The sequence below is a fragment of the Gallus gallus genome, chromosome Z (genome assembly GCF_016699485.2).
Source record: "Gallus gallus isolate bGalGal1 chromosome Z, bGalGal1.mat.broiler.GRCg7b, whole genome shotgun sequence".
NCBI lineage: Eukaryota > Metazoa > Chordata > Aves > Galliformes > Phasianidae > Gallus > Gallus gallus.
In genome coordinates this window covers 11,188,066-11,214,453 of record NC_052572.1, presented here as the reverse complement: position 1 = coordinate 11,214,453, position 26,388 = coordinate 11,188,066, and the positions used below count along the sequence as shown (strand labels likewise).

The 26,388-nt window shown below is 39.2% G+C and overlaps 1 protein-coding gene and 1 long non-coding RNA gene across 41 annotated transcripts in view; one reads left to right on the top strand and one right to left on the bottom strand.

Annotated features, from left to right (window-relative positions):
- Positions 1-26,388, top strand: part of PRLR (prolactin receptor) — a 191,056-nt gene that overhangs the window by 135,798 nt on the left and 28,870 nt on the right. For 30 of the 40 annotated variants that reach the window (XM_046905231.1, XM_040655394.2, XM_040655397.2 and 27 more), the window contains 2 exons: positions 20,407-20,475; positions 25,686-25,799. In XM_046905231.1, coding sequence (XP_046761187.1) covers positions 25,730-25,799 — 70 coding nt within the window. In that variant the 5' untranslated portion in view covers positions 20,407-20,475; positions 25,686-25,729. 40 annotated transcript variants of the gene reach the window in all.
- Positions 15,737-18,214, bottom strand: LOC112530521. Its single transcript, XR_003072177.3, has 3 exons — positions 18,085-18,214; positions 16,498-16,546; positions 15,737-15,869 (listed from the first exon to the last, which is right to left on the bottom strand). It is a non-coding gene; the product is annotated as an uncharacterized LOC112530521 (long non-coding RNA).

Below are 26,388 nucleotides of genomic sequence, written 5' to 3'. Positions count from 1 at the left end.
TTCTTTCCAGTCTTCCTCAAAGCTTCCGTAATCTGATCAGCTGTTCTTCTTTCAACTTTGTGTTTGTCTACGTGGTGTTTCTTTGCCAATGAGGTTTTAGAATAACAAAGACAACAAGGTAGTTTCTTCTCGTGCTGACCTTGTTGTGTTTTTTTGTTTGATTGATTTTTTTTTTATTTATTTTATTTTTTTTTTTTTGCATGATCCTGATCCTGTTACAGGGCAGACAGACTTGCTTCAGAACGTTTAGATTAACAAAAGCAGAAAGCAGAATGGCTGGCTTGTGACTGGCAAGAGGGTTGCAGTGCTTTTGTAGAAACAGAGCAGTAAAAGAAAATACTTTCTTTGTTACCTCATGGCTACAGAAAGTCCTGTAAATGTGCTTTACGGTGGCGGTGTACTAAACCTGAGGACATTTTTCCTGGATGTGTAAATCATTAACCGAACAATATTTGTGGTCAGTAGTCAGTTTACACTGTAAGTGATTCTTGCTTTTATCTGTATGGATATAGAAAAGCATAAAACTGGTAAAGGTTCAAATTCAGCAGTTCCTCTTCCTTAGAAGCAAAAACTAAATCTGGAATTTTCTATATTTTATTTACAATATTCAATATATATATATATATTTTCTTCTTAGACAAGTCCAGCTGCTAAAAAGCAGCTTGTGCACAGAATCTGCTTAAAATAATCTTCTTTTCCTACTTCACCCTCCCCTCTTGGAGTCAGTCCACCCAGTCCCTGTATTTTCTTAGAGAAAATTTAAGCTGCTTTGTCCTCACCCTTGTGGGACTGTACAGTCTCACTCCAGTTATTCATACAACCCCTCCTTAACCTGTGGCTCCATTCTATACCTTTTTGTGAAGGTTATTGTTCTTCATCTATTTCTATCAAGTGTGTTAAGGTCAATGTAAATATTTATATTTTCTCTTTCCTTCCTTAGTATAAGAGACATCTGAGGGACAAGTTAGTGCTTGATCTGGCCAGGACATGCAGGGAAGAGCTGAACACATACTGTTAGTTTTATGTTCAGGATTACTTTTTTCAAGGGAGATTTTTTTTATGGTAGAGCCAGTCTAGTAGTTCTATTTACAGTGATTTCTTCTGGAATTTCTTACAAACTCCATTCTAATTGTGCTTGCTATTTTGATTCTTATTAACTTTTATGGCATGATCCACAGGAATGAGTCTTAACCTGAAATTTGAAAAACAGCTTATAAAAATGCTATTTTATACAAGTTATTTTTATCTGTAGCTTGTTTAAGAACATCATGCAGTCCAAAAAGTAGTTTGAGTTAACTTCATTTTAATCCTTAAAATCATCTAACTGTTTATCAGTTTAAAAACAGAATGGAAGAAAGGTAGTAAAGCAAATATTTTTCAAAATAAAGGTTAAAATTTCATTTAACTTTTTTCGTATTACAGGAAGCAATATAATATTTGCTATACAAACTTTCATGGCAAAAGATCCTCCTTTGCTCCTTTGCTGTCTTGCTAGGCCTTCCTAGTAAATGGAAATAATGGTAATTTGATAACACATGAGAAAAATTCTGAAGTTATTATGACATTTGTGGTGGGGAATTATCAGTTCTTACTGGTTGTTTTTGGTTGTGGTTTTTGTGTGTGTGTGTGTGTGTGTGTGTGTGTGTGTGTGTGTGTGTGTTGCAATTACTTCAGTGAAGTAGAAATTGCCTGCTTACACTGACAGCTATATAATATTGCTGCTAGTAGAGAAATAGTTGCATATTTACCTGAATGAGGGGAAATGTCTGAAAAATACTGGGTGATGCTACGTTTTCTTCTAGAGTCTTTGAAGAAAATGAAGGAAAATCCAGCCAGCAGAGCAAAGACCAAATGTGTAGATACAAGCATTCAAAAATGCAGAATGTAGATACATCAAGAGAGAAATCATAAGGATGAACAGGAAGTAAAAGGAATGTATTTACTGTTTGAACAAGTTGAGCTGTGGGACAAATCTCCATAGTGAAGATGAATCAATCCTGGGACAGAAAGTTGTGAATTATATTAAAAGGTACGATATGTGTATTTTTAGTTCTGTTCTATTCATGCCATCTGAGTGCAGCAAATGTGTTCAGACTCCCCACATGAAGCTGAAGTGGTTTTTCATGTTGGTCAGTTCAAGATTTTTTTTCAATCTGTAGGGATGCCTTGAACACAGGAGCGTTCCCATGAACACAGGGTAGAGGCTGCACTTGTCAGCGTCCACCAGCAGCCCATAAGCAGGCACTTTGTCACAGGGCAAGCAAAGCTGTGTCAATTCAGGCTATACAGACATGAAGAACACCAGGTTCCTCTGTGCCTGGCAAGATCATGGAGCAGATCCTCCTGAAGGCCCTACTAATGCACGTGAAAAATAAAGATGAGGTGATTGGTGGTAACCAACACTGCTTCACCAAGGGCAAGTCATGCCTGACAAACATGGTGGTCTTTGATGGTGGAGTTACAGCATCAGTGGATAAAGGAAGAGCAACTGACATGATCTACCTGGACTTGTGCAAAGTGTTTGTCATTGTCCCACATTACGTCCTGGTCACCAAATTAGAGAAAAATGGATTTGATTTGATGGATGGTCCACTCGTTGGATGAGGAATTGGCTGGATTGGCGCACTCAGAGAGTTGCAGTCAACAGCTCAATGTCCAAGTGAAGACTGGTGACGAGTGGCATTCCTCAGGGATTGGTGTTGGGACCACTGCTACTTAACAACTTTGTAGGCAACATGGACAGTAGGATCCAGTGCACCCTCAGTAAGTTTGCAGATGACACCAAGCTGGCTGGAAGTGTTGATCTGCCTGAGGGTAGCGAGGCCTTACAGAGGGATCTGGATAGGTTGGATAGCTGGGCTGAAGCCAATGGGATGGGATTCAACAAGACCAAATGCCGGGTCCTGCATTTTGGCCACAATAACCCCAGGCAACACTATAGGCTTGGGGCAGAGTGGCTGGAAGACTGTGTAGAGGAAATGGACCTGGGGGTGTTGATTGATGCTAGACTGAACATGAGCCAGCAGTGTGCCCAGGTGGCCAAGAAGGCCAATGGCATCCTGGCTTGTATCAGAAATAGTGTGGCCAGCAGGAACAGGGAAGTAATTATTCCCCTGTACTCAGCACTGGTGAGGCCACACCTCGAGTACTGTGTCCAGTTTTGGGCCCCTCACTGTAAGAAAGATATCGAGGCCCTGGAGCGTGTCCAGAGGAGGGCAACAAAGCTGGTGAGGGGTCTGAAGCACAGGCCTTATGAGGAGCATCTGAAGGAGCTGGGATTGTTCAGTCTGGAGAAGAGGAGGTTCAGGGGAGACCATATTGCTCTCTATAACTACCTGAAGGGAGGTTGTAGTGAGCTGGGGGTCAGCCTCTTCTCTCGGGTGACTAGTGATAGGACTAGGGGGAATGGCTTCAAGCTGCGCCAGGGAAGATTCAGGCTGGACGTTAGGAAATACTACTTCTCTGAAAGAGTGGTCAGGCACTGGAATGGGCTGCCCAGAGAGGTGGTGGAGTCACCGACCCTGATGGTGTTCAAAGAGCGTTTGGATGTTGTGTTGAGGGACATGGTTTAGCGGGAACCATTGGTGATGGGCGAATGGTTGGACTGGATGATCCTGTGGGTCTTTTCCAACCTTAGCGATTCTATGATTCTATGAGTGGTGCAGCTGACATGCTAGAGGAAAGGGATGCCATTGTGAAGGACCTCGAGAGGCTTGAGAGGTGGGCCTATGCCGACCTCATGAAGTTGAAAAAGGCCAAGTGCAAGGTCCTGCACCTGTGCTGGGGTAATCCCAAACACAGATACAGGTTGGGCAGAGAATGGCTTGAGAGCAGCCCTAAGAAGGATTTGGAAGTGTTGGTTGATGAAAAATTCACTATGAGCCAGCAGTGTGCACTTGCAGCCCACAAGGCCAACTGTGTCCCAGAATCAAGAGAAGCATGACCATCATGGAGAGGAAGGTGATGCTGCCCCTCTACTCTGCTCAGAAGGCACCAAGTGCAGACTATACAGTGGCTGTCATAGGACAGTCCAGCCAAGATTGGCTTCATACTACATGGTCTTCAAAATGATTTACGGCCTGGCATTATCTTGCTGCAAGAGAAGGGTTGTTATCAGACCTGACTCTGGAAGTTTGATCCTTCAGCTTAGTCAGCATCTTGAGGTAGTGGTCGGAGTTGATGATTTGTCTGTGTTTCAGGAAATCCAGAAGAATCACTCCTTCCCTTTCCTAGTGCATATCACTTTACCCACTGAGTGCTGTTTCTTGAACTTGTTCTTCAATGTAGAATTCACATCACCACCCCGTGGACTGCAATTTTGCCTCCAGTGATGACACCACATCTTGTCACCAGTAATGATGCAATCCAGAAAGCTGTCACCCTCAGTGTTGTATTGGCTCAGTAGGTCCTGACAAACTTCTACACTGTGTTCTTTCTGTTCCTGTATGAGCTTTCTTGACACAGCTGGCAAAAACTTCACAATATTCCAACATTGCCATCCTTGTTTCCAGCACATCAAAGCTGATATTCAGCTCCCATTCATAGTTTCCTGAGCTTAATCTGCCAATTCACATAGATGAACTGATCAAGATACTTTTCATTTTGTGGTGTGACAGCTGTGCACAGCTGTCCAGACCATGGTTTGCTGCCATTGCTGAAACACATCACCCACTGCCTCACTGTGCTCACATCCACAGTTTGGTTTACGTAAACATTCAGCAAGCGTCAGTGAATGTCAGTGGGTGCCATTTTTCCTGTGTGGAGGAATTCAGTGACACACCTTTGCTTCATCTGTGCTTCCATGCCAGACACTATTCTCTCAGACTGCCCTTTGCTGCCATCTGTCCCATGGCAACAATAAGTAACAATAACAGTGGGAAGGATCAACCTCTACTGCCATACTATCAACATCTGCCTCTCACGTGGGCCAACAGAATAAAATAGGAGGCATTACTTTTGAAGCAGCCCTCCTGACTTCTGCCTCTCACCGCATAAAACAGAGCAGTGTATGTAATCCCAGGGCCATGATGTCTTGTGTTTCTTGATCTTAGTGAACAATGTATTACTAGCTTGTGTAATTCCATTCACTTCAGCAGTTTTAAACCTAAATGTGTTTTGTCTAGTAACTTTATTTGACAGGCAAATAATCATGATGTAATAGGCTTTATTCTTTCAAAGTTGTCCAGTTTAGTGAGATGATAATGCAGTAAATTGTCTTTTATTCTGAAGTTGTAGGGATAAATGAGCACATGCAGAATATCTGTATGTTTGCAGAAAAAGGCAGTGATGTTAAAAGGAATGGACTAGACCTGGAAACACGCAGCTGTTATAAAAGTGAATTAAAAATTAACTCCCACCTATAGTGATCTCTTTCATCTGAAACAAAAAGTAGCTGTCTTGAACCAAAAACCTAATCTTGCAACTTTCAAGAAGTACTTTTTACATAAATGTGAAATGTTCTTGAATGACTTCGTTCACAGGCAAAATTTAAGTAGGTTTTGGTTTAGCAGTGAGTTGGTGATCATTTTGTGTCCACTTGTTCTCATGTTGTTTTTGGAACATTCATCCTAAACACACTAGGGAAGACTGATAATACAGTTCCAGTCAAGATATTAAGTCCTTTTCTGAGCCTGTAGTGAAATCACTAATTTCAAGACTGTTTCATTATCAGCCATATTGCTTGAGAGCATGAGAGCCAGCAAGGTGGTTTCCATTCTTTGCTGAGCTCCTGATAATGCTTACCCAGCCTGCTGAGGCCACCTTTATTTTATTTGCAGCATTTTATTTGCTATTAATTTTATATATCCATTTTATTTGCAGCAAAATAGGTTTCTAATTGCATCCATACAATGTATGTAGAGATTGTTGATCAAATGCACAGTGTAACAAGGCCTTGCAAAGAGATATAGCTGGAGCTTTAGGCAGTCAGCAGTGGCATGAAGTTCAGCATGGGAAAATGCCTGGTTCTGCACCTGGGATGGAGCATTGCTGGGCTCAGGCATAGATGGGATATGAGTGGCCTGGAGAGCAGCTCAGCAGGAAGGGACCTACAGGTGCTGGGGACACTCAGCATGAGGCAGCAGTGTGGCAGCCAAGGGGCGTTCAAGACAGCCAAGAGGGCAAACTGCCTTGTGGGGGACACTAAACACAGCACAGTTAGTGGTCAGAAGACGTGATTTTCTGCTATATATAGTGTTGGTGTGGGCTCGCCTTGAATGGTGTGTGCAGTTCCCTGCTTTTAAAAGGATGTTAAGGTCCTTAAAGGAAGTCCAGAATGGCAGCAAAACTGTAAAAGAGCTGGAAGATGGGTCCTATGAGGACATTTAGGTTGTCCAGTTTGGAGGAAGCTGAGAGGAGACCTCATTCTCTCTGCAGCTCTCGGAGGAGAGGAAGCAGAGGGATGCGCTGGGCTTTGCTCCTAGGAACTGTTGACAGGATGGGAATGGCACAGAATTGTGCCAGGGGAGGTTCAAACAGGACATTGGGAAGAATGTTTTTACTGTGAGGGATTGCAAACCATGAAACAGGCTTCCAAGAGGGGTGGTTGGTGTACCATGGCTGTCAGTGTTCAAGAGGCATTTGGGTAATGCCCTCGGAAACATGCTTTAACTTCTGTTTAGCCCTGAAGTGGTCAGGCAGTTGGTTGGACTTGATAATCTGCGAAGGTCCCTTCCAACTAACATGTTTGTGTCAAAATACTACCTGCTGATTATTTCACACATATCTACTGTCAGTATTTTGGTAACTTTTTAGATCTCCTCACTGTTGCAGTTGACAGTTCTCTGGGAGTTAATGGAAGTGGACCTTGTTTATATAACTCCCTTCAGAAAAAAATAATCAACATTTTTGTTTCATGATGAGAGGGCTACAAAGAAACAGCAGTAGCTGTCTTGAGTTCCTTTATATGATCTACGAGTATTTTGCTTCCTTTTTAGAAATGTACATGTTTGTATTAAGTTGCTGCTGACTTACTGTTTTTTATGTAGGATAAGTGCCTTTTTACTTTCTCTTCAATTGCTGGTACTTAGTCAACTTAAGCGAAGAAGCAAGTTTTTAGCTTAAGCAATTTTCACATGCTTCTGAGAGTGAGAAAGTGTCACAGGCATCACAGCAGCCTAAATGAACGTGTAATTACTGTGTCAGGAGCTCACTCTAAGATTCAGATATGTAGTCTAGGAGAGGAAAATCTTTGTAGTAAGACTGGAGAGTAACAACAAGATGATAGAGCAGTAAACACAGAAATATGGGTCTGCATCTTCCTGATGATGGCCTGCCAGTTTCTTTAAGGAGCTTAAGAAGATGAATCCAAACTCTTGCTGCAGTTCATGGTAAGAGGACTAATATGACAAGCATGTATTGCAGTAAGAGAGGTTTCAACTGAATATAAAGGGGAATTTGTTCGTTGTGAGGTCATTCAAGCACTCAAACATGTTGCCCCAAAGAAGTGGTATGCTATTTGTCCTATGCAACCTCATCTGATCTCTTAGGTAACTGGTTTGATCAGGGCTTGGATTAAAGATCCCTCAAGTTCCCCTCCGACTGAAACTATTCTTTGGCTCTTTGCTGCTGTACTCAACTGTTGTAGGGTTCATGAAATTTAGATGTCCCTGCTTGGTCTTTCTACTTCTTCTCTGTTTTTAAGGGGGTTCAGTATTTCCTTTTTTCGCTTTTTGTCTGTTGTTGTTTTTGGTTGGGGGTGTAGGAGGGGTTCATTCTGCTTCTATACAGACAGATTATTTTTTTTCTGTGTGCATCATTTCCTGAATTTAATGATTTCTATGTGCATATGACACTGTTAACCCCTCTTGGAATTTTTCACTTGCAGTGCCCCGAATAAGAAGTAGAACTTACTGTATCTGTCTGACCTTGTCTTGCAATAAGATCTAACTGCCACAGTCATCTCACTTAGCGTAATCAATGCACAGGGGAGAATAGGTGCTTCGTAAACAAGTGTTTCATAAACATAAACCTTGCAGACGTGTTTACTGCATAGTACATAGCTCCAAATGTTCAGATAACTACATGAAATTGTAAATAAAAAAGCTGTATTTGGTTTTCCACTTTCCTAACTTAAACAGCTGTTGTGTGTCTAGAGTTAAGGTCAGCTAACTTGGCTTTCTAACTTGTGTTCAGGCAAACACCACTATTTGTTCTTCCAGACTGATTTTTGAACATTTCTTTTGTATGGAAAGTTAAACAAAGATATGCTTCTGCATGTCTAATTTGAGAAACATGGATAGTTGGCTAATTTCATTCTCTAAGGATGATGACTCCGCATGCTCTCCTATGCAAGCTTTTACAATTTAATACAGAGCTTGTGAAATATCAATTAAATTGCCAAGTAACTGATTTCTCTATAAAAATAATTGCAAAACGCATGTAGCTGTCATTCTTTTTGCTTACTACTTTCTTTTCTTCTCCCTCAGCCTCCCCTGCCTTCTATGTGCACACACACATGACAGAGGATGAAAGATTTTTCTTTTATCTCTGTCTACCATACTTGTCCTGACCACATCAGCTACTTCTTTCTTCTTCTACTACTCTTGATCTTCTTTTATTTTCCCTCCACATCTTATTCTGCATCTGAAAAGACAACTCCATCTATCTTCTTTGCCATGATTACCTATGAATCTATATCTCCAAACTTTTCCCTTTGACTTTTGTACAAACAAGGATATTGGCCTATCTTTTTATGCATTTATTTGTGAATTTATCACTAATAATACCAAGCTAGACATGGCTCAAGGGCAGTTCACTCAGCCAAAACATTTGCTTCTCACTGTCTTTCTTAACTGCTATGGAAGATGGAAATACACTGCTTGTGCTGCTGTTTTAAAATGCTGTCTTTTCTTCTGATTAGATCTCTTCATTTATTTTACATTAAGTAGCCACTGAACAATAAACAGAAAATTCGGACAAGAGGGGAGCAAACCTCATTATTTCCTAACCAAGTATCCTGAACTCTATGCTGTAGTCATAGTCTCTTCTGTGTATCTTTTTTTAGAATCATAGAATCCTTAGACTTAGAATGGATCTTTAAAGGTCATCTAGTCCAACTCCCCTGCAATGAACAAGGACATCTGCATCTCTCTCGGGTTTCTCAGAGGCTGGTCCGTCCTAGCCTTGAAAATCTCCAGGGTCAGGTCATCCACCACGTCTCAGGGCAGCCTGTTTCAATGCCTCGCTACCCTTAGTATGTAAGACTTTTTCCTTATATTCAATCTAAATTTCTCCTCTTTTAGTTTGAAACCATTTCCCCTTGTACTGTCACCACAGGCTGCTGAAGAGTCTGTCACCTTCTTTCTTGTAGCTCCCCTTTAGATACTGAAAGGACCCTGTAGTTCATATCAGAATGGAAATGATGGATAGAAAACAGTTCCAGCTTGTATTGATGTATTCCACTAAAATATATATATATATATGAAGTTTGGGATTGAATTTCAGCAATCTGAGATGATCATTCATTATATGCCTCCTGGTTTATATATGGAAGATCGGGTATATTATTATTCAAGGGAGGCAGTAACTTAGAGTCCCTGTGTTTTTTAAAGTCTACACCCTGTTTGCTCAGGTGGCTACCTATAAAAGAGAACTTTATGCTCAGAGTGGACAGAAACACGGAGCATGCCAGACACAGACTTCCCAGAAAATTAAAATCAAAATCACTTTAAAATTAGAAAATAATCATTGGCGATTCTGCTTTCAATTTGCTTTACAAAGGAGGTGACACTATCTGATCTCACAGTCTATAGCCCCTATTCCCTCCAATAATGCATTATCCTGTTGCTCAGTTTAAGTTACATTTAAACAAGATAGAATTCCCAAAGATAATGGAAATGTACACTTTTTTTTTTTTTTCCTGAAAATTGTCAAATGGAAGAGAGATATTCCAATTACACTGGAGCATGGTTGTGCAGAATTTCAGCAAGACGGCAAAAGCTAGCTGTACAGTCAGCATGTGTATGCTATGCAGGCCACCAAACCAACTCACTTTGAATCCACTCCATGAGCATGAGTTTAGCTCCAGCCTTTCTGTCTGTTGACCACTGGAGTATCATGGAGGATGTCAGTCAGGAAGGACTGAGAAGGCTGGTATTAAAGTGGCAAGGTGAACCAAATTCTTAGAAAATTGTTAATTTAACTGCTCATGGAAGAACACTTTTTTTTTTTTTCTGCTTTGATCATAAGTTATTGCCACATTTTATGATTTAACTCCTGTTGAGTCAGTATTGCAAAACCTTTTCTGAAAAAGCTTTTCTTCTCTTAGAATTACAGACTTATTTTATTCATGGGTGCAGACTGTCAGCAGTGGGCAAGAAACTTTTGGTACTTATGAGGGAATAAAGGAGAAGTCTGTAGGCCACTCATCACACCTTGGCACTATTCAGCAAAGATGCAAAACAAAACTTGAAAATAACTTTGTTTCATACCAACTGTCTGTGAGTCAAACCTCATCTCCTGGCTTGAGAAGAAGGATGGAACAAAAATCATTACAAAATCCAGGATAATTATTCTCTTATTCTGTTCTGCCATCATCACAGCTGGCACAGAGCCCATCTCCCTAATTCACAGTGTCCTTAGTCAGGTACTCCACCCAGACATCATAAGCTAATGCTACTTTCATCATGTAAGTTGGAGGGTTTACTGGATTTTAATGTCAAACACTGTCATAAAATTAAAGCTGCAGGAAAAACGCAGATCTTCACATTTCGTAGATGCTAAAAAGGATGAAGATTTATGTTTCTCAGTAATTGAGGTGTGCTTTCATTCTGAGATTTTTGTGAAGTGACAACCATTAAAGTGTTATGGGGTGTAATTTCAGTGCAATTATTCAAAAAGAAACACCAGACATATAATTCTTGCTAGGGGTTACCAACCTGCATGATAATGGAGAGATAGGAAAAAAAAAATCAAGAAGTGATAAAGCCTTTATTTTCCATGCAGTTAGCCAAACACAAACAAATGAACTTTCTAAAGAATGACAGTTTGTTCCCAGGTTGAGAATTTATATGGCTTATTTAATGGTTTGGCTGTAAAGTCAAAAATAAAGTGGTTTGTAAAGGAATTCAGTCATTGGCTGCTGCTCTTGTTATGAACATAGCTCCACTAAAAAAGGAATCAGAATTTGACTAATGGAAAAATATCATATAAAAGAAAGTAAAAAGAGATTCAGAATTAGAACCAGAATTTCCTGATCCTCAGTGCCAGTTCTTGTACATATTCACCAGTGGAAAATGAGCATAGTGGAGCTCCAGCACAAGATTTTTTTCAGAGCTGGCCTCATATTCTCTCTCAATAGATGGAATTAGTAATATATTATGGCTTTGTTTTTGGAGTGTTGTTCTGAAGGGTCTTAAGGAAAAAGTGTCTGGTGTACTCTATCCACTTAACTAAACATGATGCTGGGCCACCTGCTCTGGTTGATCCTGCTTTGAGCAGTGGTGTTGGACTAGACAATCTCCAGAGGTCCCACACAGCCTCTCATCCATTCTGTGATTGGTTTTTGTTGTTGTTGTTGTTGATTGTTTGTTTTAATTACAACTAGCAATATTTCTGCTTATGAACACTACCTTCAGTCTTAAATCAACATTTCTTGGAAATCTCAACGTGGAAATTTTAACTGGTTAAAAAAGATACACATCTCAATAAGATCTAGTGTATACCTGTTTTGCAGGTGGTGAAGAGATGCCCAAAATCAGAGACTGAGCTGTTACTGTGACTGGAACAGCACTCTGGAACTGATTTCTAGTTCTCTCTTTCACGTTTGCTTTTCCGTACTTCTGTCTTCTCCACCTCTTGGATGCTATCTGGAAGACTTGATGTCCTCCATCATTTTCAATCCATGAAATTTATTTCCTTCTCCAATTCATGGATTTCTACTCCAGAATCAGCATTTTCACTATGGAAAATAAATATAGTTTTAGCTCTTAAACAGCAGCAGCAAGCTTCCACCTCAGAGCTTAGTTTTAGGGCCTTTGAGGCATTGAGATTCTTACCAATTTCACTTGTAAACAGCTTGTAGAAATGACTTCAACTGTAGCAGCTCCCACCTGTATTACTGAGTAATTTTTTGAGATAATAGTATTAGCAGAACTAACAGTGCTTCTTTCTGATTGTTTACATATACAATCAGTGCATTCAGTCTGTAATCTAGAGCATTTCTCCTGTCATGATACCAAGAGCACAATACCTTTCCTACTACATTTAGCTTCTTGTAATGGATCGTTTACACATAATTACTAAATTCAGTGTGGCAAAAACGTACACATTAAGTGAAATAAAACTGATTTTGTATCGGAGTTTATACTGGTGAATTAAATTCCATTAGAAAACTGACCTTGAGAAGCTGCTACTGTGTATTCTTATTCCCGAAGGGGAATGTTTGCTTCCTGAAGAATTTGAACAAAGATTGTGTCAAAGAAGGAATTAATTTATAAAATTTTGCAATAATTCATGTACGTGTCCCTGCTATTCCTTTAGGATTCACCTAATACTGTATATTTTACTTGTAGCAGTTAATGTTTTGTAGGCACTATGTGAATAAATATCTTTAGATGCTGATACTTAGGGTTACAAAACAATCTAAACAAAGCAGTATATATTTCCCAATACATTTTTCCCAGATAAGGCTGGTAGATCTAGGTGAGTAAGTTCAGATCAATATCAGCAGGACTCTAGAAGAGTAAAGATGTTCATACAGACAGTGTAGTCAAGGACTAAGGCCATGTATTTGGTTATGAGCTGTGTGAGTTCTGAACATATAATTCCAAGGATGTTTGGTAATAACACCAAAATACAAATCCATTTGGGCTGTGAAATTCTCATTAGAATGGGTTACTCTTAACAAGTGAAATCGTTACATATAGAGTGTGGAAGGAAAATTTAGTATCACATGTGAAAACCCATTGCACAGGGAAACAGAATGAAGAGTGATTTATGAAAAACAGTTGACCTTAATATCATTTTCCTCAATGGGAGAGCCATGTCTTTGGCACATAAGATTGCTTTTTCTTGCATCTGCCTATTTACAATTGTCCACGAATAAATAATTGATATATACTAGACCTTTAATACTATGCTCAAAGAAAATGTACATGTTCATTAAGTCTCACAAGGTGCCCAAATTTTGATTCTGTAAAACAAATCACAGTTTTTATTAATGTTTTTGAATGTTGTAGGTTATTTGAAGCCAAGAAGGTGATTTGAGACTGAGAACTAAAATGAAAAGGAGCAAGCTTAGGTTAATAAACATTCGTCTAAGAATGAATGTTCATACTTTGCATAGCAGTGTGTATTGTTACTGTATACATGTTTCTTTGGAGGTTGTCTGTTTGTGTCTCCTACTGCATACACATATTTGTGAAACTATTCTAGGCATACTGAGGGATAAAGTAAGCAGTTTTGCTTAAATCAATGGTTTTGAAAACTGAAAAAGAGATAATGGCCTTTTCCTTTCAGGTGCTTCTGTGCATATAGAAGTGTTTTCAAGTACCCATTCCACCTTTCAAAGAATGAATTTCGTTCAAGCATTTAAAGAGCTGGACAATTAAAATAGAGTTGGGAACTGATGTAGTGGAGTAGTTTTTGAAATGCTGTGCCCACCAATAGCTTGTAGATCCAGTGTGCTTATGCTTCACTAGAGGAGGTCTGTACCAGAAATCTCCATTAAAAAAACCTGCCCTGTTGGTTTAGTTTTCATATCAGAGATAAAATGCAGACTTTTGAAAGTGAGCAATTATTACTGTGCTTATTTAACCTTCCAATATCGGGATGTTATTTATCTCTTGATGCAACATTCTGACTGCACTTATGTTTTCTTTAGGACAGTAATGTACCCAGAGAAAGGGTTAAGGGATGTGTGTTCAGATCTGTATGCCAGTGGCTCTCAATCTGTGATTCTTAATACCTGTCCTAAGCAGCTTACAATATAGCCCAGAAGAGGCAAGTGAGACTTGCATCTGCATGCTTTTTCATTGGCAGTAGATGTCTGAAACAGTTCAGAAACAGAGCAGAGGTAGCTGTTGAACCAAGTATGTCCTTAGTGTATTTCATTACACATCATTTAACTATGAAGAACAAATCTGTGTTGCTAGTAGTTTTGTGTACCTCTCGGCATGCTTCAGAAAAGACAGCCATGTAAATGAGAAGTAGGATAGTAAATGTTTACAAGTAGGTGGGGCTTTGAAAGTGTAGTAAAAATCAGTTTGAATAAATCTGAACAAAATAAAATTAAGAAGGAAGGAAAGAAAAAAAAAAAACAGAGAAGCACTATACTGAAAATCTCCCTGTAATCCAGTGGGCTCCTGTGACTCACTTGTCATGTTTCTAAAACATTTGTTTACATCTAAGGGTTTCTAAATATCTCAATTACCCGTCCATACTGTCTGCAACTAATTTACTCTTTTAAGGTCCTAGTGCTATTTGCACTGTCTTAGAAGACCTCCTTGAGTCAATGCTCTAAAACTGTTCTTCCTCCAGGTAAACAGTTCACAAGCTGACTGTCCTGTGCTCTCTGAGAAGCACTTGGGACAAAACTGAAGTCAGGAGGAAGGGAAGGGGACAGGAGACTCTTTATCTGCTGGCTGGTTCTTTGAATTTCTGTGTACTTTAGCTGCTTTGTTCCGTGTTGGTGTCAGCACTGAGACTCTAAGTATTGGCAGCCTTGTTAGAGACGTAGCCGTCCTTTCCAAAAGCACTCTGAGGGCCCCACCATTTTCAAAGGGAGGAAAAAGGTAGAGACAGAGATCTGACTGCTCTGGCTCAAGGGCTGCCTTTAAACAGTTTGTACTGGATTCGGAAGTCTGGTGCTAGTGTAAGTGGCAAACAATATATCCAACATATTTTCAGGATAAAGTTAAAAGAGCAATTTAAAACGTGTCTGTGTTAGTCTTCAACAGTTTTTCCATTTACATTGTATAAAATATGCCTCTAAGTAGGACACACAGCCAGGAAGATGCAGGCATATGACCGTAAAAGGCATCACTGAAAATACAACATGGAAAGAGGCAGGTAACAATAATGATGGAAGGTGTGGATCCAAGTTTCAATAAAAATGACTTTTATATCATGTGAAAAGGTCAGGCTTTATGTAAGCAAGGATTTAAGAGCCTGTGCTGTGTTATTACCTAAAGTAAAACCGACAGTTACAGCATTTTTTTTTCATCCTGGCATTTCTTTGTGCTTAAATGTCAGCATAAGGTTTTTATTTCAGGGATTATGGAAGCAATGTTGTGGATTAAACACAAAATGAACATTATTAACAACTGAAATATGATTGGGCAACTATAAGTGGGTAATTAAAATTGATTGCAATGGGATATAAAACAAAATGGACTGATGTTCATTACGGGGACTAATGGTTGACTTCCAGTGGTCTAAATTAACATGCTTAAAATCATTTCAGCTGTTAGTAAAATTTACGAGCTTAATGCAGTTTACCATGAAGTCCACTATACCAGGGGAGAGCATGAAGTCTCCTGATGCTTATGCCTTCACTTTGATTACATGCAAATATCAAATACTTGTAAAAGAAACATCGCTGATGTTTAAGATTTATGACCTTCATACTCTTTTTTTTTTTCCCTGACATTTTTGTGAGATCGCTTTTGTCCAAATAAAGCATCTGGATCTGACATTTTGGACGCTTTGGTATAAAAAATCATCTTTGCCTACATGCAGCTGGCAAAACTTTTTAATTTCAGTTGGTGTTTTCATTGATGTGAAGATCGCTTTGCTTGCAGGCAGCTCTGGAGTGACCCCTCCAGTACCCCCCGTAGCCCTGGAGTGGATGGAGCTTTTATCATGTTGGAGAGGTACCCTATTTTAAATGGGGAGAATTGCAGTGTTGTCTCCAAGTTGAAGTCATGACCCTGTAAAATAAAGCACATAAAACTTGATAGTTACGGTACACATCATGGGTCCGTTCTGAGACTGAACGCAAAGGAAGAATGTCACAGTCAGTGATCACAGGTAGTAGCAAATCAAGAACACTTGCTGAAAAAAACAGATGTAGTGTTTTTGCACTGATATGTGCTGTAACCAGAATTTCACCATTTCAGTTGGAGATATTTTTATAACCAAACAACAGGAGCACACAGGAGAAAAGTGCTAGAATAAGTTTTACTTCAGTACAGTATGTATTTTTCATACAGTGAAAGCTTTTCTTCCCCAAGTTCTGCTTCGTAGCTATTTTTCATTATTTAACCAAGGAATGTGCTACCTCCAGAGAGGAGTCAGGCCAACTGAAACATTCATGTTCAGTGTAATTGGACGTATTTGTTATTACAGCAGAGGTAAGGGAGAGGCATTCTTCTGTGCTCAGTTTATTAAAGCTAAACACTACCCATAGTCTGAAACCTAATATTCTCTGCTAATCCATGCTTGTGAAGCCATGTGCTCGCCTTTGCTGCACAATGAGCATCTCTGTCTTTGCAAAATGGATTTCTTCAATTCCTTCCCTGACACATTTCGTTTGCCCCTGAGGGATGCACGTATTACCTGTTAGAAGTACATTCATCAGTAAGTGACACGATACTGTCCTCGCAGTCTGTAAGGAGAACAAGTGAGTTAATGAATGAATGGGTTAATGAATGAATACATTAATAAATGTACCTTTAACCTCTGGAGATTACAGTGTAAGTTTTAATTCAGTAAACAAGTGCATAAAAGCCTCACAGTCTACAACCTCAGGGTCACTTCCTTATACTTACAAAACAAAAGAAAAATCCAAAACACAGTTCACCATGACTGAGAATCTGCTAGGAGTTACTGCCTGGGATGAAGATAGGGGGTAGATCAGGTCAGTGCTATACTTCGCTCAGTTTATACATTCATTGCGGAGAAATTAGAAAATAAGAGAAATTCATGCTGCTAATTAAAGAGGGAATGCAGTTCCTTCAGAAATGTGTTTTGAAGCTGTTATGAGATTAGTCTGTTTTCCTCATGAAGCTGTAATTAAAGATATTTTTGCTACAAGATGTGGCATTCTGAAGGGCTGTGATACAGCAGCGTTAATACTGTTACTGGTTTGGCCTCTGCAAGGTCCAGTGCAATTTGAGCATCTGACTTTGTGCACACACTCTCCACCAGGAAGCCGTGTGGTTTCTACTGACGGTAGGGCTTATCATCACCCATTTAAAGATCTGCAGAAAAAAGTTTTGTAAAATGTGTTAAACTGACTCTAGGTTACTTAGGATTTAGTATCTACAACATATATCTACAAAGTGCTACCAAGTTTAGAGCTAGGAGGGATGTCCCTGCATACCTGTATGTTTCTGTACTAAAGGAGATATAGTGCTTTAGATCAGAAGTGAGAAATTATTTTAAGCTCAGGTAAATGAAAATGGGAGGATAAATATTGCTTCATTCATATTACTGTCGGCTCTTTCTCTCCAGTAATTGTGTTTTTTTCCCTCCATTGTAGATTACCAGAATAATATGGTTTAGTTCTTCTAGCAAACCTGTGTGCCATTTCAACTGTGCGTGGCATCGGTCGCCTTTAGCAATTACAAAGCTCTTCTGTCAGGTTTAAAGTTTGCTGAGCACGTTTGAGAAATGTTCTTAATCACAAATTCACAAATCGTAGGAAACTGAGTATTTTGATTGGAGGAGCAATTCTTCATGGTCGCATTGTTTACTGAGTAACTCTAGAGTCTCTTAAGCAGTACAAGTTTATGTGTACAGCATGTACTGGGAAAAAGACAAAGAAGCAGCCACTGTCGTGACGTCTTACAGGACCTCTTGAAAAAAAGGGAACACTGAAACAGAAGACAATTATTTGTCCAATAGTTTTCTCTGTTGCTGTTGTTAATTATTGAGAGCATTTGTGATTGAAGAACATTTTTTCCTCTGTAAGGGAGTTTCAAAAACTCAAAAAACTCAAAAACTCAAAAAAATCCCAAAACAAAACAAGTTTTGACCTGCCCCTCCTCCCACTCCATATTATTTCTTCATTATTTACATTTTTAGTTCTTAAGAGCAGAAATTATTTTTTGTACAGTACCTAACATGGTGTGATTCTGTCTTTGTTCTCAGGATTATTCTGATAAATAAGATCTGAATAATGATTAACTGATACAGAAATACCTTGGGTGAGAGTCTTTGTTCTGGTTTATGCAGGAGATGTGATCAGTTCCGTCATTAAACTTTCTGAACTCTGGGATGTGAACAATGCAGTGCTTATGGCACTACTGTAGCTGTAGTAAAAATGACCTTTCACAGTCAATCATATTACATAAGAATCTATCACTAGTCCACGATATCTCTTACTGATGAAAGCAGTCACAAGAGCAGAATAAAACTTGGTGGTAGGGCAGAGCTATATGTTTTTGTAGCGATATGGTGTAGAAATCAGGGGGAAAAAAGCGATGGAAGTTTTATTTCTAAACACAAATGACTGCAGGGAGAAAACAATTTTCACTTTTTTTTTTTAATTTAGCAATTATCACCATATATTTTCTCTTAGAATCAGACTTCCTTTTAAGTGTAGAACAACTGCATCATTTTTAAGAATTGCCTATGAAGTGATTGAGATCTACAAGACAGATCATATTTTGGGACAATTCATGTACTAAGCCAGTCTTGAATCAAACTCTGTTCCTCACGCTGAAACAGATAACCACACTCCTACCCTCTTTAAAACAGAAAGGGTTTCTTTGAACTCTGTCTTTGAACTACTTTCTACCTATACCATTGCTGAGTAACTTCTTTGCAAACATAATTTTGACATATTCAGTTGTATGTTATCTATACCATTTTGTATATGCACATATAAAAGGAATCGTTTATTGCCCTCAATTAAAGCTGTTCCTCTGTAACAGCATGAGATCTAGGTGCCCGATTATTTCATGGTATTTTTATTGTTTTTATTATCTTTACTGAAATGGAGACAAACAAAAGAATACCCTAGTAACTGAGTAATATTCCCACCTGGTCTCCTGGTAGATCCAGACCATTATGAATGTTCATGGCAAAAAATATTCTACTTTATTTCAAAGTATTTGAAGAGACACAGGTTCATAAGAAATTGAAAGAGTTAGCAGTTTAAAGCTAGTCATTCCAAACTTATTAGTTTTGTATATAAAGTTTTATATATATATATATATATATATATATTATATATAAAGTATATAAAGTTTTCCTGCTCTGGCAGATAAATTGCCCACCAAAGCCAATCTAAATTACTTCTTCACAGCGGAGTGCAGTCACATGGATGACAATAAACAGTTGACTGGATGTAAAGGCTTTTTTAGTAAAACAATGGATTTTGTTCTGTTAGAGGTAGCTGAATCAGCTCAATAGGTGTTGTCAGGCTGTGCCAGTAGCAAAGCTGAGCATCTGCTCTCAGTGGGTGCACACACACCATAAACACACACAGCCACAGAGTCAGCACAGGTGTAAGTTTGCTAATGCTAGATATTTGTGTATTTGTATAGAACGTGGATCATTCTGGTAGCTCAGGTTGTCAGCATATCCAGCAGCTGGCCACAGACCCACGGATCTCCCAGTTGCTGGGGAGCTGTGTATGAGCCCAGAGGCCTCCAGTCTCACCCAGAGCTCTCACTGTGCTCACTGCCTAATCTAGGTGGAAGTTAGCATCCAAATGTATGCAGAACAGAACACATCCAGAGAACAGGAATAGGACTTCATGAGGGTATGGGGTAGACTAAGGTGATCAGGTTCACATCCCAGTCAGACAAGCTTACTGACCAGTGTACACTTGACTGCCCCCTTTGTTCCCTTCTTCTCCTTGTTTTCTTGTTTTCCCTTGCATGTTTACCCCAGTCCACCTCTATCCCTTCCTTTCCCTGCTATTCCTCTTTCCACTAAATGTGTCATAATAAGGCTGCCACATTCCCCAAATTACTTCCCCACTGCTTCCCGTTATGACTGCTATCCCTCCTTCCCTCTGCAAGGTGTACAGGAAAGGGAATTTGTTTGATGGACTCCTCCTGGGGGGTTCTGCACAAGGCACAATGGGCCAATTGTTTTCTTCAGTAGACTTAGGCGTAGCCGCTGCCCTGTGCCCTATTTTCACTGATTAGGTAGCCAGGGCTCCTCCCCCCACCCTGTCATTTTTCATCCTGTCCCAGCTTTTGTATATATGGTGATTAGCCTTTATTCACATCCTACCGCAGTCTAAAGCTGGGCTGCATCCTAAATTGCTAAAAAGTTTTGTGCTGTAATTGAAACAGATAATGGAAAGACTGTACAGCAACATGTTATTTTACCATAGCTGCTATTGCTCTCAATGTTTAAATGTGAGCTCTCAATGTTTAATTGACTTAGAGTGTCTGTGTCTGAATCAGCTAGAATATGGTGATTTTTTTTTGCTCCTTGTGTTTTAGGAATTAGGTCGTGATACTCCCTGTAATATACTTATCATGGAATTACTCTGTTTTCTTGCAGATAATCAAGTGATCTGACGTTCATGAATGAGAGGAACAAAATTTTTCTTTGCACACATGAATCCTTTCGGTAGGAAACCAGACTTTATATTTCATGACTGTGCTACTTATAAATAATGTTTTAAAGTATGATAGTACTATAATTACTGGGAAGTAGGGCTTAGGAGTTATTTGAGGTGAACTTCAAGAGCAATTATTAAGTTCTAATTTAAATTCAAACTTTCAGTCTTTAGAATGTTCCTCTTTACAACTTATGCTTTTCTTGTCTGTAAAGGAATACTGTAAGAATAAAAGTCATGAGCTTATGGCTAAGCATACAGACCACCAGAGAAGAAAACGGGATCTTCAGGAGCCATGAAACAGGTGGAGGAGAATGGCCATTGTTAGTTATATCAAGGTTTACAATGGTGGGTTTGGTGATACTCTGAAAAACAAAACAAAACAAAACAAAACAAAAAAGAAGAAGAATAAAAAAGAAGAGGAAGCTTTTGGTGCATTTCTAGTATGAGTTTTAGCAAAGTCCTTTTTCTTTCTCTGTCCTTGTTCCCAATCTTTTAAGTACAGGTGATGATAGTTTCTTTCAGTTTCCTTGGCCTATCTTGTCAGTTCAGATGTTGAGAGTTTTAAAAAGAACTCCAGGCTCAATTGTGTAAAATCAATAGGCATAAGTTAGGTTAGGTGCATAAATACTTTGACAGATAGTTCAGTATCTGAAATATTTTCAAGAATATGGGCTTTTATGATTTTTATTTGCCAAATATAATTTAAGTCTTGTAGACTGAGTTCATCTCTATTTGTGAGAGGAGTTGTTCCGTTCATCATCACACATTGACTGCTGATAAGAGAAAGAACTGCAAAAAGCCCATAGGATGAGATTTGTTTGAGAAGAAGATAGTAGTAAATATATTAGAAACTCAGATATAGGCTTTTCAGGTGAAATCTTAAAGAACTCAGAGGTGCCTCCTGATCAAGCAATGCAGAAATATGAAGTGCTTGGTCACAAGAAATCAGTTTGATGTCTAACCTGACATTGCCAACAGAAAGTATCCCTGCAAAGCTGTCAACAGAATCTACATGCTAAAAGTATCTACTTGGAATTATTCAGCGTAAATGCAGGTCAGAGGCATGTCTGAACTACCTGTCTTCTACACAGCTCACATGCCTTCATGAAGGTTGCCTAAGGGACCTGTAAGTTGGAGGCTTCCAGTTAGGTCTCATACAGAGGGGGAAAGCAGAGCTCAGAACACGCTGCACATCTACACTTTTAATTTCCAGTGTTATCCTAAACCACCACTTGTCATTCAGAAACACATCTACTGATAGCAGTGCCTAAGTCGTGGTTAGGGACATATGTCATCCATCTTGACATGAGAATCAGCATGGGACGGTGCAGTCATACAGCACCTACAGTGTACTTGAACGTATGCCCAGTAGGATTCCAGATGGTATAGCAAAAATTTACTCTATTATTAATTTATATCTGGTTTCATGCAGGTATAGTTCAGCCTTTCAAATGGTAATTTACTGTAGTGTTCTGAGAGTCTTTAAATTGCCTTCCCCCAGGCCTCAGAGACAAACCTTATTTACTGTTGTAACTAGTAGGAATGTGAATCTTGTTCGGTACAGATTGCTGAAGCACTTTCAGGCTTCAGACTCCTCTGGTAACAAAGCTTGTGATGGACAGAATGTCACTGAGACTGACATTGTTTACAATTGTTTTACAAAGTACAGTTATTTCCCATTCCTGCAAGCCTGAAAACATCACAGATAGGAAATCTTTCAATTTGTGCAGAACAGGACAGAGAGTCCTCTGCCAATCTCGAGAAATGTATCTATTAGCATAGGTGAGAAAGAGATGCAAAGAATGTAAAAGCTGTAAATAAAGTAGGATGAGGACATTCTTCTCTCAGCTCTGCTTCATAGCACCTGATTATAGTATTTCTGTTTAACTTTCAGCTTTATCTAGCAGCACTGTAAGCAGTTTTCAACTCTACAATTCCGTATTTTTATTAATTACACAATAGTGTTATTGTACAGTAAAATATAGCCCTGCTCACTTCTGTGCATTCTAAAACCCTGATAGCAAATTCTGTGTGCATCCAGGTGCACAATTTTCTGGGGTGCGTTGCAGAGCTGTTGAAGGCTGTGTAACCTCCATGCTAGAAGGGAGAAATTCAGCTAAAGTGCCAGAATGTAATGACTTTGTTCAAATTAAATCAGAAGCTTCAAAAAGGAGGCATATGATCTTTAATTATCAGTTACTGTACCCTTGGTTTCGCATGACATTCTGGGAAATCAGTGTCTACTGTATCCCTTATAACAGAATGCATTCAGTTCTAAAAGCGAGGCATTCCCCACAGCATGTTCATTAACACTAGTTGTTCTTTTAGAAAATGATTTTCGAGGGAGATACAGGGATGGTACACTTCTGATACAGTTATGACAAAGTGGACATTATTTTTTCTATTAAAGGAAGTATTTTTAAAAAACAAGAGGTCTCTTCAGAAGCCCTATAAACAATATCTGAATCAAAAATACCAAATACCAAGCAACCATGGAAACGCAGGCTCCAGCACAAATGGAATATGGTTAATATGCCTGCAGCTCCTGGCCACTTCTCTGCTGCTGCTGACATTCCTTCACAAAGCAATGCAAACATCAGAATGATGCTTTTCTTTGATGCTTTTAAACACATATTTACCCACAAATAACTGGCCGTTGTGATTATTCTCAAACAGCAAATATTTTGAAAGCATTACATTCTTTATGTAAAATAGGCTATCCAGCCACCTTATGTTTGTGGACAGTTTTCCAACTGTTAATAATTCAAGATATTTAAATGGCACTGAAACACCAACCAGGAAAACAGACACTGGGTCATAAAGGCTTCCCAGCTATAATGGACATCCATGCCATATATATTTCATAATAAATCAGATTCTCTGGGAAAACTAGATGGGAATTTTTGCTTTTTGAACCTATTCCAGAACCTTTTGAACTTTTTTTTTTTTTCCTGATTTCTTTTGAGTTAATTACAGCCATTTATTCTTGTTTCAACATTTGGTAAAGTTTATACATTCTTTTTTCCCCTCTTTTGATGGTAATCCCCTGGTGTGTTTATAGAGGACAGTCAGATCCTTCCATGGAATAAAAAGCCAATTCATCCATAAAAAGCCAACTCTCCATCATGAGGCAGCCTCTGTGTTCCCAGTTTGTGTTAGCAGCTGTTGTGTAAATCTGTTCTAAACTTATTAACCTGTTTACTTCTGCAGGTTATCCACCTTCCGTAGGAAGAGGGGGTGGGGCTGTTTTCAGCATATAGATGACCAGAATTTTACCTGTACTTTTTTTATGTCCCAGATACTATGTGTGGCAATAATAAGTCCATATCCCACCCTTCTTGTTTCTCTCCTGTTCTTTTTCATTGCCACATCACAGAGGTGGTTCGTGATCATTTAATGTTTAAATAATGAATGATCCCAAGAAAAAAGACTTGCTTATAACTGCACTAATTAAATCTTATTTCTATTAACTTGATTCTTTGGGTCCTCTGTTTCCAAAATGATCCTATTTTCCTTGTAGAGTGCTCTCATTCAGTTCTCTCTTAATGATGCTTCTCCCTTTCTTTGCACAGAAAAGATATGTCCTTAAGAGAGAAAGAAAATATGTTGTCAGTACCCTCTTGGCAATCACAGTGTGAATCTCAGACTGAAAGTGCTGTGTTTTGCAAGTGTTCACCCTTTTCTGATGATAAAACAACTGTGGTCTTGTATGTACATGAATTGGTTACTGTTTACAGTTCATCATTTCACCCTTACTTGGGAAAAAAAATGTGCCTCGGTGCTCAGAATGGTCTGTATTCTGCTTTATGCAACACCACGTTTACAGCTCATTTCTGAAACTGAGCACTAGCAGCTGTGCCTATAGGTTTCTTACCCTCAAAGAATTTGCATGTGCTTACACAAAGCCAGTGTTTATACTTAAGTGCTCTGCCCTGCACTGGCTGTGTACACACAGAACGCTGACAGTGAGATTAAAACAAACACAGATGCAGTTGTGCAGAGTGTTACTCAGATGTGTGCGTGAAATGTGCCTGGATATTCAGAAGCACTTTGTCCTCAGTGAACACGTTTTAGTACCAGTGAAATTAACTGACACTTCGTTTCCCTTTGCACTTGGAAAACGTTTATGTTCTGACGGGCTATAGTTTCTTGATACAGCAAATGAATTGCATAATGAAAATTGAGTCATCTGATAAACCACAGAGATTTTTTCCTCTGCAAAGAGACATCTTGTTCTCACGCTGTGCTACACTGAATGGTTTTGAGCACAGAATACCTGACAGATGAACTTGTTAGGAGTGGAAAGCTGAGGTAAGGAGTTACCCCTTTAGATGATCAATGTTTATTTTCCAAGAGTAAGGCAGGCTACCAACTCCGCTCACCACCTCCAAGCAGAAAAGTGTATTGGTGGAGGAAGCAAGAAGTTTGCTTCCATTCATTCTGCGTTCAGCCTAAGCAGACCGAGGAGCACTGGGGCTCCCGAGCTGTACGCTGAGTGCTGAGGACACCTAGCGGTGTCAGCCTCTGCAGGCACTGGGCTCAGCCTCCGGCCTCACTGCACGGCACCTGAGTTCTGCACTGCCTTTATGGGCTGAAGGAAGAGGCACGATAATTGCTCCTCGTCTGGCATTTTCACCCGATAAATTAATTGCGAAGTTATCTACTTTTCCCGTGGCTTCGCTCTTATTGCCTTTTCCACTTTCCTGCAGAGTTAAATGCAGTCAAAACAAGGAGTTGAGCACACAGGACGAGTATCGTTCTTCAGGCTGGGTGGTCTGAATTTGACGTTGCCAGTCCCGGATATTCAGAAGTCACGAGATTGGCTAAAAAATCCCAAACATCTACGTAAAATGTGGATATTTTCTATTTATGTTTCAGTTTCAGAACTGTCAGTGTTCGAAAGTGTTGAGCTCTTTTCTGTATCATCGAAGATAAAAGTACTTTTTTTGTTGTTATTTAAGAGACTGATTTCTCAGGTAAATTAAGCTAATGCACTGGAAGCCTAATCCCAGCACTGCTATCTGCTCAAAGGCTTGCAGAAAGATCTGTTTACTACTCTCCAACTCAAGTTTTCTTCCTCTGAAGTGAAAACACGCCACACCTGTTTGAGTAATAACAAGAATCAATGAGCTGCAATTCAAAGGGGACTTTGATCAAAATGGATATATATTACATGTTAACACTTTTATTTACTTTCACATTATCGCATGTTTTTCAGTGAGCCCTTGATGTGATACTTCTTTCCAAGGGGAAGTGGAAATCATGAAACAGGATTTGATATCGTCTGTTCAAATCATATTGTTCCTTCCTCTGACCACAGTGGGTCTGGCAGGTAAGTACAGTATTTCCCAGAACACTTGTTTTCCTTGAAACACTTCTTTCAGAAAAGTCTGAGGCTTTACTTGATCTATCCTGACCATCACTGGAACCTGCGCATATTTGATCTGCTTTCTTTCAAAGTTTTGTATGGAGGTCTTGAAAGTGGCTTGAGTCCCCTTTTCTCTAATGTAGTATGAATTTAATGATAATGCGGTGGTGATAATGAAAGGTATTCAGTCTCTCACCACGCTTACTCCATCCTTGTCACCTTTTTGGGAATCAGCATCGTATGGGTAGTAACACTGTTAAAGATACGGTATGGAACTCTAATGAAGGAAGGGTAAACTTAGGTTGAAAAGCCACCTGCTCTTCCTGTGAAAAAGTATGTAAATTTATGGTCTGTTCTCTTGTTGGAAGTTAATGACAAGAAATCTTAACAGGAAGTATTCTAAAATGTGCTAGGATTGTTACGGAACGTTCATAAAATTAATGACCAAGTTCAGGTTGCAGCACACAAAATATTACATCCATCTCATCGATTCCTTCTTTTTATAATCTGTCTTATCTATAAGTTTCCCTTAATATTTGATACTTTTAGAGAT